Here is a 12,814-nt window from a genome sequence, read left to right on the forward strand (position 1 = left end):
AATACGCTACTGATTTATGTCTTATTATTAATTATATACAGGGTGTCCCAGATAAGGATGAACAGCATGGGGATCTCGGAAACGGTAATAGATACAAAATGGTTTAAATTGGGAAAAAGTTGGGCAATTTAAAGCAAATTAATAATCTGTTTTTATATCGACGAAATTCCGAATGGTTACGAAGATATCCGGAAAAAAACGAATTTGGCGGTTTTCGTTTTTTGCAAATAACTCTTATACGGTTATAGTTAGAGGAATAAAAGTTTTACATTATTAAAGCACTTTTTTGAGAACTGTTTAGCAGTGTTGCCAGTTTTCTTGTTACATCCTTACTTTCGGAGAAAAATGAGTAAACTTTTGATTTTCATATGGGCGTGATATCAATTATTTATATTTTCAAAATCGTCATAAAATTCCCTTTTCAGCCATGCATTACATTTAATATTTTTCTCAGAAACTCTATGAGTTATAGCCATTAAAGCATTTTTTGATAAGTAGGCCATGATTTTGACTTATAGTAATGGTGCACATTAAATAAATGAATGCTGTGGAAACGTCAACATTATTTAAAAGTATAAATATATTACTGGTATCACCCTAAAATTAAAAAAATAATTGTTTCAAATTATGTATTTAATAACAACAATGCGGCTAAACTTGGATCGAATCAAAATCTCAAATTATAACAAATGTTCAAATAAACCACCATTATTTTCCAGGCATAGGTATGCTTATCAAAAAATGCTTTAATGGCTATAACTCATAGAGTTTCTGAGAAAAATATTAAATGTAATGCATGGCTGAAAAGGGAATTTTATGACGATTTTGAAAATATAAATAATTGATATCACGCCCATATGAAAATCAAAAGTTTACTCATTTTTCTCCGAAAGTAAGGATGTAACAAGAAAACTGGCAACACTGCTAAACAGTTCTCAAAAAAGTGCTTTAATAATGTAAAACTTTTATTCCTCTAACTATAACCGTATAAGAGTTATTTGCAAAAAACGAAAACCGCCAAATTCGTTTTTTTCCGGATATCTTCGTAACCATTCGGAATTTCGTCGATATAAAAACAGATTATTAATTTGCTTTAAATTGCCCAACTTTTTCCCAATTTAAACCATTTTGTATCTATTACCGTTTCCGAGATCCCCATGCTGTTCATCCTTATCTGGGACACCCTGTATATTATATAATATATTATATATATAATATATATAATTATATTATATAATATTATTAACACTTTTTCCTGTTAATTGTGTGACATGGGTCTAAAATCGGCATAAAATGTCAGAGTCTAATTGGTCTTGAAGCGAAATCGCGACGAAGCCAAGACGCGATAAGAGCCAGGATCTTGATTTACAGTTTTTGAGACCGAGATGGGAACTAGGATGGTCTCGAACTCAGTTTCGAAACATATAGTATAGTCTCGGTCGCGTCCTCGCTCTCATATACGGCCGAGAGCGAGATGGTCTAATGGTCTCGGGAAGTTCTAAAGAAAACGTTACGTCAGTTACGTAAGTTTTCATGAAGAATCGCTCAAGAATTTCATCTCCTAAACATTGTAGAGGAGAGTCTATATAGATTGTTTATGGGACTTGTGTGATATCTTCTATTCCTATAGATATTTAGGAGAATTTCCCACAAATACGCCAGTTTCCTTAAGCTTTATGATCTTTACCAGACCTTGAAGAACTTTGCCACCTCTAAATTATTTTTGGAATTTCTTTGGGGATTTCTAGAAACTAAATTCTGGGCAATCTTTCTAACATTCACCATCACAGAGAACCTGAACTTGTTTCTCATGCATGTTGAAAGCCATGAAGGTGCCATAAACAGTGGTCGCAAAGACATTTCTGTGTCGCCATTTTTCACGAAACCCGAGTGCAGTATATCATATGGAAAGGAGAAATATAGATGTGCAAAGAGATACAGCTATCTCAGACTTTGCATTATGTGGTGGCAAGTGTTGAGAACAAGTGTGCAACAAGAAAGGTCACTGAACGCATTCACCTTTTTGCACAGAAAAATGGAGGTCTTCTGAATGTGACTCAATCCAAAATGTATTAATAAGTTGAAAGCAAATATGTGGGCTGCAAAATTCATATATACATACTTAGTGCTTCAAAAGCGTGTATTTACCCAGATTTAGGAGTGGTTGGTAAAGAAAGCGAATATTGCTGCCTCAGTGATTTGAAGTCTATAGTTTTTCACTTTTAAGCCTTGAAGCGTTTTCTTTCATATTTGCACGCATCAATGATCGGACACGTGACATTTAACTGTCTTTCAAATTATTTGTTATTCCAAGTTTTCAACAATACGAGCTTTTATACATATAATGAAGAGCGGGTTACAGCAGACCTGCAGTGAGTATTAATAGAGATAAATTTCCATTAGTCATTGATTTGCCGCGTTCAAAAATGTTCATATTTCTTTTGTATAATTGCGCGAAAATAGAACATTCCATAAGGTCAGAATGTTGTTTCATAAATTAGTCTCCAAATAGTAACAAATTGCACATTTCCTATTGCTTCTATGTATCTTTCTAACTGAACTCTATTTGAAGATAAACTTTAATACTTACTGGGAATCATCAGTTCATATAGTACCACCAAATGCCTCAATATCCAAACATTCGCACTGAACTATATCATCCCTGACCACAAAAACTTTTCTTGAACCTCGCCGGTCCACGCACGCAACCTCCTCCTTACCAAAGCTCGAAACCGGAATGTTCAATTCGAACTATAAACTGTTCAAAGTGAACAGGTTCGATGACGATCGTCGTTCTCCGGTAAATTCTAAATACGGACTGACTTCACGTGTCCGTACCGAGCGTAGTCGATGGTTCGTGGTTCGTTAAGTGGGGGACTAAGTTTGTCTCCAAGATGATGTGTGATGTCATTGGAGATAAAATTTTGTCCTCAGAATGTTGGAGAGATAAGGGACATTTACCTGAGAAATTGTAAATCCGGAAAATTCCCATGGGGATGTGTGAAGTTTACGATGAAAGTGTGGAAACTGTGAAGGACTTTAACGAAAGATAATTTAAGGATGATTTAAGTCAAACTATATTTAATTTAGACATGAATTAATAGATATTATGGTGTCATTAGGTTGAGAGAGATACCTACATATACATTGTTTCTAATTCTCATGTTTTCATATCTATCGTTTCACTAAATTGACATGAAATGTGGCGTATTGAGTCCTAATCTGAATTACTAAGCACTAGATACTGAAATTCCCGTTTCGAAGAGATTGGTCGCACGCCTATGAGATCATGCAATATTTTAGATTGGAGCCACCCAATTGACAGGAAAAATTGGCAATTAAATTTGACATCTATTAGTGGCGTACACGGGTCTGTGCCGAAATATAAATACCTGAAATTTTGCTGACTAACCCACATTAGAGAGTTTAAGAAATTCTTCATTGAAAAAAAAATCATCGCATACCTCTGAAACTTTATGATATTTTAGACCAAAGTTATCTAATTCGCAAAAAAATTATTAATAAAATTAGATAAAAATGACGCCTATGTATATGCCAGAACAAATAGGAACAATTTACGATTAAATTAGACATAAATGAGCGGCGCACTCGGTACTGATTCGGGACAAAAACCAAAAAAGAAATTTAAAAAAATACAAAGATATGCAAATATTCTTAATTTAAAGACATGCTTTGCAGATTTCTGATATTTTGGTATATAAAAGACATTTAATTGAGAGGAATCATTTGCAATTAAAGTAGACGTAAATCAGAGACGTACGGGGGTGTGATCTACAATTTTATAAATATATACCACCATGCAATCTGAGCTAAAAAAACTCTCTAAGAAAGTTTTAAAAGTTCTTGAATTCACTGAATTTGCGGTACGTTTGTCTTATTTAGATTTTTTAAAAATTTTAATTTAGATCAGAAGACTGACAAAAAAAATTGACGGTGTAATTAGACAGAAATCAGTGGCGTAATGGAAGATAATTTGACGTATAAACAATAAAAAACTAGAGTAAAAATTTAAATTAGTTCAGTTCAAGCTCCTTAGCAGAAACCCGTGGCACGCCTTGGAAATATTGTAATATTTTAGGTCACGCCATTTAATTAATAAAAAAAAATTGGTAAGTGAATTACATAGAAATCAGCAACGAACTCGGTTCTAATTTGAAATACAAAAAACTAAACAAAAAAAATTCTTTTGCAGAGATTTGTCGTACACTTCTGAAATTTTTTGGTACATATTTTAGAGCAAAGCCTTCTAATTCGAAGTCAAAATTAGCATTTAAATTAAATATAAATCAGTGGCGTAGAGGGTTCTGCATCTAGGCCACTTCTCTATTCAAAATTCGGATAAAAGGGATCGAAATTCCTCAATGTTCTAGTTGCAGCTGACTATTATTGAATATTTAATATTACCTGTATTTCTCCATTTTAGGAACAGAGTTTCTCCAGTGATTCAGTGGATTACATAAGAGTGTTATCTTAAGTGGAAACCTCTGGACGTTAAATATTACATCCGTCAAGGCAGCTTGTGCCCACGACTCTTAAATTGGAAAAGGAAGTCCTACGTAAATTGACAATAATAGGATGAAGTAATTCCGAGTGGCCTGATTTACATTCGACAGAGGAAAAATTAATGAATGAACCTTAACGTTTAGATGTACAATGATTTGAATAACCGTGAATGGGTTTGTGATGTGTGAGTGTGTGTTTGTGTGTGTGGATAGTCGATGAATATGGTAATCTTCAGTTGTGGTTCGGGTTTGATTTTCAGTGCAATTTAGTGCATGATTGGTCTTGACCATTTCGTATTTTTAAGCGAAATTCGGTTCCGTTATGCCCAAAGATAATAAGAAAAATATGTCTCGAAATCGCAACTGCATGGCGAATCGTTAAACTTAAGAGTCGCAAAGGAAACATTCACGCGTTGCCTCAATTTATTGAGCCAGTTTCTCAACGTCAGACGAACCATTTTAATGCGGCCCGAAATTAATTGATCATAAAATTTAGTGTTATTAGGGTTCGTTATTTATATAAGCGAAATTTGCGATGAAAATAAGCGAAATTACCGCATATACGTTTACATATAAAGTAGGTTGGCGCACCTATATCTTGGTCACGGCTTCTCTCAGTTGCATTGGTTTTAAATTTTAAAGTCTGGCCAATTGCAGTAATTGCAAAACGCAGTGATCGGTGTGTTTAGTTTACTTTCAATTATGTGCTCGGCACGGAAAACGCTGAGAAAGCACCGAGAAATAGGCCCGAGATGATCATGGAGGAAATAGAGTAGTTTACTGTGGATCAAAGACCTGAATCGGAGAAAATAATAAACGTTGCTTTTCCTTCGGGTCGACAACCAAAAGCAGGTTCTTTGCCTTTTTTGCCGGCCGCACTTCGTTAATTTAATCCGGCAATTAAATAAGTTCGCTTTCCTGCCAATAAAAACCGTTTATTAGGTTTTATAATCATCCTACACGTATATCCATGGCTTTCCCGGAAGACAAAGTGCGTGTCTGTCACTCGAAAGTCGGTCTGCCGCAAAGAGCAGTAGGTCGATCGCTTTGGGTACCAGCAATATTGCGAACCCACTGCATCCAGTGGTCACACACACATCATAATAAATTTTCACGTTTCTAGTGCTTTGGCCTGAGTTACAAAGCAGTTTGTCCACTGCTATTTGGCTGTGTGCAGGAATTATTTAACGCCCATTGCAGTTCATTGAGAAAAGAGAGCCGTGTGGGTGCCGAAACGGGTTCCAATGTAAATGAGCGCGAAAGGGAAGTCACCTGCCCACGTATTTCTAACGGCCTGCAATGAGTGTTGAGAAATTGCAACGATTAATGCACAAAAAACATGAAATAGTCATAGAAAAAAATCAGGAGCGTCTCTCCGTGAATGACAGAAAGATGTCTGAAAAGTCAGTAGCGTGTCATGATGAAGCAATCGGAGTTTAAAAATTGGCCATACCCGGCGAATAAGTTCCGAAAATTCGGGTCAAGGGAGTGAAAGTAAAATATCTGCGTCTGTGGAAATAAAAGCAATTTTCGTCTTATAAGTTACGGTCTATTGGTTTTGAATAATTAGCCAATATGTAAAATCGATAATGACCAGGTAATGAATAGTTTATATGCGGCCACCCCGTGGAGGACTTGACAAACGACGTTCATTCTGGTTGAGATAATATATGCTTGCAGCGGGGTTTTCTTGGAATTATCCCAAATGGGATCGATAACATATAAGAACCTGACAAGAATTTTATTAAAGGAAATAAATTGGTTACAGAAACCAGAAACCTGCTAGGTGGAGGAAGCACCAAAACTATTAAAGATGTTAAAAAAGTTGTCATACAAACAATTCCTTCATACATTTCTGCAACTCAGTTCAAGTTCATCCTTTTATCAGAAACTTAGGAAAAAATGAAGTCCGGCAACGCGGCTTAGATCCCAACGGTACAAGTTACTTCATCTTGAGCGTAATTCTTTGAAAAGGAAATAACAAGGAAATGCTTTCAATTCAAAAGTGAATATTTTTTGCCTCTCTGTAATATTTTACTTTTAAGTCATATGACTAAGAAGATAAATGGGTGGTTAAATTAAAAAGAGGTCAGTGGCATACTGAGTGTAGCCCTAAAGTACTAAATTACAAAAATTAATTTAAAGTTTTTATGAAAATTTTAAAAAATACCTCTTAGAACATATTCGTTGCACGTCTCGGAAATTATGTAATATTTTAGTTTCAATTAATTATATGAAGAAGAAATCAAATAAAAGAAGAAAGCACGAAGTGCTAAAAATGACCTAAAGAGTTAACATCATAGACTTCCCCCTTTCAAAAAATTCATTGTGCACCTCTGATTGTTTTAAATTACTCAAATCTTGCGCCTGAAAAGAAAAATTTACAAATCAATTAAACGGAAATCGGAGAGCTACTGGGTCAAACCCGGAGATAGAAATTTTAAAGAGTCTTTTAAAGAAGTCACATCAGAATTAAAAACATTAGGTTGCTGACCTGAAGTACGAATAACAGAAACTGTTCTAAAAATCTTCGTAGAAAAGCAAAAGAATTCTCTCATTGACGAATAGCACGCTTCTGAGAAGAAAATATGACCAAATAAATTAAACAAAAACCAAGACCATACACAAGGATATAATATGAAAATTATCTGGTATAGGAGTAGCAGAATCTGACATGAAAATCTATATAAAAAAAAACTGAGGAAATCACTTATATTTCAGTTTTAAGCTCGGGGAGTACTGGGTCTTGAACCTAGATGTAAACATTATAAATTGAGTTTGCGAGAATGTGCCTTTGAGATTTTTCACTTAAACGCTATTTGAATTCAGGAGCATTATCCACTAAATTAACAGCAAATTCGTTTAATAATGAAAATGTTCAACTCTTAAGCGTCATAATGGAGTTTTGTGAGCGTGTGACAACGTCGCTCAACTTTAGACACAATTTGGTATCATCCTTTATCCTATAATTGGTCAATAACATGATGACAAATGAATGCTGCAAGATTGCCACTTTTAACTTTGGCATACCTCTTGGGCAATCATCTGTAATCTATACACATATTCATTAATCAATTAACTTGTCCTGTAACAGACCTTCTGTCTCCGCCGTATTTATTTAAATGAAATAATTATTCACTATCGGGGCTGTAATTTCTAATAATAACTACAATGAGTTATAATTTACTCGCAACAAGGCCATTAAAAGGTATTATTTTAGTGCTGAAACTCGAATTGACAACTCGGACACGTGCTTAAGCTCTCGGCTACTTACTTGACGGCAATATTAATGGACAATCGAACAGAGTGATTTTTGTATATTAAAACGATTTATTGGTTTATGTCTTTATATACTAAATGGCTTTCTCAATTTTAGATCTTTTAATTATTATCCTTTTAGGGGTTTTACACCCGTTATTCATCGCAAAATTAGCGCAGGGGCTGCATGTCTAACATCCCCAAATCGGGATTAGTTTCCTTTATCATTTCCGGTTTAGCAAAATAAGGACATGCGAAATTCGGTCTCAAATCTGCTAAATTTACACTTGCCGAAGACAATATTGCAATTACCACCTCGTAAAAATCTAGACAATCAAACAAGCCATTAAATATTTCACTACTACATCACCGCAAGCTCGTAAAAAGGCCAAACAAAGTAATCCGAGAAAAGTGATTTTTACCTGACAGTTGGTCTTGAAACATCAGGGATTCCGTTAGGTTTGCGACCAAAGTCCATGGGACTGAACCATGATGGTTCAGCTATACCTACCTAGAAGAACAGGTGCCTTTAAGTACCCGAGCGAGGTTTTAATGGCTCGTTGATTGCACATCGAAAAATAAGGAATATGATAAAGTAATATAAGAAGCACAAAAAATACACAATTTGTTTGAAATTCAGCCAAGACTGAGGAAGAGATGGCGTCACTAGCGTTAGATATAAATTAATACATTGTGTTGATGAGTTCATATATTAATAATATTTGGAGCCATTGATGCATTAGTTTCTTCATTCTCTCTCCCATTGTTGCACTCACTAATTACGTGAAAAGGAAGCCTCTCTAACCGTAATATTAAAACTATTATTAATCTACTCTCAAACAATTTATGCTTATTACTGGCTTGAATTAATACGCGGCAGGAAAGTGGACCCAATCCGACCAGGTACCATTTTTTTACGACACAGTCTGCTGTTATCTATAATAGAACTTGCATATTATAGGGCTTAATTAGCTCCGTAACCACGATTTTTCAATTATTCATTAATAAAGCGTTTAAAAAGGTTTGTGTGACAAAATGCATTGTCAATGGAGAGTTTTTGTAATTATTGCTCACCTTGACAATGATCAATGCTGTAGATGTATTGTTATTGTTATTTGTTGCAAAATTGAGCCTTTTTTTCGCTTAATTGTGCCAGTAATTTAGATTTAAAGGCAGTTATTACAGCCATTAAACTTCTGCTTCAAAAAGTACTTGTTTTGCTATTTTACCGTTGCAACAAGGAATTTCATAAAAGTAACCCTGATACAAATTAAGAAAAAAATTAATAAAAGTGCAATTTTTTGCCCTTTTCAGGGCTATTAATGTTCTCTAACTACTCTGTTCTGGGACGATTAATTTACTGTAATTAAAAAACCTTTCTTGTGTTAAAACCATTCTCTAATGAGCGTCTTAAAGTACTCGATATCCTGCCAGAAAATAACGCTGTAGACTCAAGTTACAAAAATATTTCTTTTTGCAAATAACCTATCTCTCCCTTTTCAGGAAAATTTCGAAATTGTTTTGGATTGTTTTTTATTTAATGAAGTGTCATGTATATACCAATCTCTATTAATAATAATTATTATAAATATAACATCTTAACAAATAATCATTCATTAAATGCCATGAAAAGAAAAAGAAAAGAAATACATATGGAAATGTTTCTACAGGGCGGTTGAAGAAAAGTTAAAATAGAACTCAGAATGGCCAAGTTCTGACGAGTGTCTTTCCATCTTGACTGAATTTGTTGTATTCTTTCAGTAAGACTTGTGTTGTGTATGCGGTCTTTTATAAAGATTTTACAAGAAAAAATAATAGATTATTAACGTAATGTTTCTTGACTACTAAATATTTGTAAGAACCGCCCATAAGCGTAAATTTTTCACACGTTTTCCTATATAACTTCTTTTATAATTCTACTTGTTTTAATTTACTCTAATTTTCAATTAAAAAGCCCCAAACGGAACAGTTTATTAAACCAAGCTGTCTTACTGTATAAGCGACTTTAAATATTGGCCATTACACCGATCCTCCCCCTTTCCATTAACCTTTGTTCTGCCTTTCTCGCCAAGGCGATTTTCGAACAGAGATATTGCTCTGATAAGAGAAAAAATACTAAAGAAGAATTATTCTGTGACTTTTTATACGTGGGATGTAGTACCTAAAGTCTAAAGAGAAGAAATCAAAAAATAACTTTGAGTATACAGCTGCGCTCGTTAAAATCCTTATGAAGTCAATGGGTGTCATTAGGATAGTTATGGCGATTTATACGCGTTTTACGGAGAATTTCAAGTAAATTGAGCCCCGTTAGGGAAATAACAGAAAATGAATATAAAATACAACTTCCGCGATGACGCGACACAAAAACGCCCATCCGTTGCACCATCGGGAATTGCAGACGTTCCTTGTTGACACCAGTTACCTGTTAAGCAAATATATGCATATGTGTCTGCAATTTTCAATTATTTATCGTTTGTGCCTGATATGGTATTTACCATTGAAGATATCGAAAAGATAACACTGTAGCCTAAATAGAGGCTCTTCCCCCTTTGAGAGGTTCCAAATGTGTGAATACCTAAAACAGAATCCCAATTAGTAGAACCAATTCGATATGAAGCTCTCACAACAAGTACCTAACACTCTAAGTTTTATGTCTGTTCCTCTATAGAAAAAACGTATCATTTAATTCCTCTTAATGTGCGCAAACCGAGACCATTATTCCACTTAACTTGGAGCGTTTCTCTCGGTAGACCGGATTATAACTGGGAATTTAAATGACAACAACAAGCTACAAATAATTTGTTTATCCTGTTTAATGCGCAAGAACGAGGTGCCACTTAAGAGAACGGTGGAGGCAAAAATCTTGGTCAATTAGCCACAAATTTATGGCCATTTTGCCAGGACATTAAATCCAAAATAACATGAAAGAAAAAACGCTAAGAAGCTGGTTGTAAAAAAGAATCAGAGAGATCTAGGATCAAATTTGATTGCTATGAGATGCAGAACGGTTCCGTTATTTACTGTCATCAAGCTCCAGGTGGTGTGATAACTTTCAGTGCCAAATCGTCTCAACTTCCAATAAATTCTACATTAATTACAAATGTCTACATATGCAGCAAGCATCATGCGAAATCTCCTTCTGCTCGCGCTGCTGGTAATTGATAGGAAGTGTCAGTTCAGGAAGGATGCAGGTAATCAAGTGAAAAATTTCTTCAACCATTTTTTGATAAACAGTTTAAAAAATAGGCATTTCGCCTTCTCATAATCATATTATTTCTGTTTTATTCGTAGTAGCTACAGAATTAACAGATAAGCATACTAAAGTACTAACTTAGCAGTGCATGAGCAAATGGCACTTGATCCTTCTCTTTGGACATTGCTATTCAGGTATGCTCGAAACAATCGAAACTTTCTCTTGTAACTTACCTGCATTAAAACTCTTGCCAAGACTTCAAATTTAATCCATCCATCCAGTATTTTTTGTTTCTGGACACGTTTTTCGTTAAATCGGAAAATAAAGTTAATGAAATGAGCACGGCATAACACTCCAAGTTTCTCCCGCAACAATACGTCACGCACATGACGGGATTTGATTACTCTTGCTACACTTCATATTTCTATATTTTCGTTCATTAGTTCTGTAGCTTCCGAAACTGGAATTTTTCACGAAAAACTTCGGGATTGAAATTAAGGGTCTAGACAAATCGGAACTGTTATATCCATGTCAAAGTGGCTAAAAAATCAATGAAATTTGGGCCTTCAGGGAGCTACAACATGGGCTGAACATGTAAGTATCAATAATTACAAGGAAACACCCTGTAAAGATTAGCTTAGTATAGAGAGTGAGGCATCAATTTTCTGTCAGTGTGACACTTTCCCAAAGCAGACTACCTTTTTACCTTTTTTGGAGGTGCTAGAGATCTTTAAATGTTTTGTTCTTATTTATTTTCTTTTCTCAATAATATGCGGAATTGTGGAGATCCCATTAGGCATTATATATCAACTAGAACAGTTAGACATGCCGGTTCTTTTCTTCCCGCAATTGTTGCAATTGGATAATGCACAATACACTTGAGAAGAAGTTAATGACCCATGAAATATCTCATAAGATTTATAATAACATTTGAAATGAATAATGGCGTTATTGGCAAATGTTATTAGAGAGTTTGAACTACTTCATAATGGCACTGTTGTTGACAGGCAAGAATTAAATAGTTTGTCTTCTATTACCGCTGCATTCCCAACTTTTTGCTGCATCTCTAAACTTCCACATAGAGCCAATTATTTTCAATCTTCTTAGTGCTAATATACCGGTTTATTATATTACGTAGTACCCACCACTGAGATTGCTCAGTTACAGATCGCATTCTACGGTATGTTCCAATTATAGAAGCTTCGTATCAATAATATGAAATTTATTAAATAGCTTATTAATACGAATAAGCCAATTAAAGAAAATAACCGGGCGGTATATAATGGTTAATTTATGCCCTGATCTCTTATCGCATCATAAGCAAATAATAATTTATTTTCTCAGGGTTTATGATACAATTATGGGCAGAGCAGCACATAACATCATGGAGTAAATTTTCGTTTTAGTCCGTTTTTTTTTCTTTTGTAAAAATAGCAAAATAAAGAGAGGTAAGAAGATAGCCGTTTAAGGGAAAACAAGTCATTACATACGAAGCCCGTTGTCGCGACACTCAGACTATGGCTTCTATGACTCAGCTTTGGGGTCAGTAACACAAAATTGTAGTGTAGATTTCGTGCAGTGTTACTTCAAATGGTTATGTTCTCAAACTTACTAAAACATTTATGATAGTTGAATAAAACTCTTCTTTGTTCCATCCCTTAAGATTCCTGAGCAGGCACTGAAACAACTTCCTCATATTCAACATCATCATTATCAACTCCTTTATATCTAACGTGGTTAAAGTCTTTGAAGTCTTCTAGGGCTTCTGACTCGGAAATAGTACATTTACCGAGAATATTATAATGCAGAAAATTGCAGTGGCGTATCTCACTTCAAAGCA

General features: G+C 34.7%; 1 protein-coding gene across 4 annotated transcripts in view; it reads right to left on the bottom strand.

Annotated features, from left to right (window-relative positions):
• rols (rolling pebbles) overlaps positions 1-12,814 on the bottom strand; it is a 57,913-nt gene that overhangs the window by 34,733 nt on the left and 10,366 nt on the right. For 2 of the 4 annotated variants that reach the window (XM_066390981.1, XM_066390974.1), the window contains exon 1: positions 2,591-2,842. The exons of the other annotated variants lie outside the window; for them this stretch is intronic. In XM_066390981.1, coding sequence (XP_066247078.1) covers positions 2,591-2,600 — 10 coding nt within the window. In that variant the 5' untranslated portion in view covers positions 2,601-2,842. Of the gene's footprint in view, positions 1-2,590; positions 2,843-12,814 lie in introns of those variants that run through there. 4 annotated transcript variants of the gene reach the window in all.

The sequence above is a fragment of the Euwallacea similis genome, chromosome 1 (genome assembly GCF_039881205.1).
Source record: "Euwallacea similis isolate ESF13 chromosome 1, ESF131.1, whole genome shotgun sequence".
Lineage (NCBI taxonomy): Eukaryota > Metazoa > Arthropoda > Insecta > Coleoptera > Curculionidae > Euwallacea > Euwallacea similis.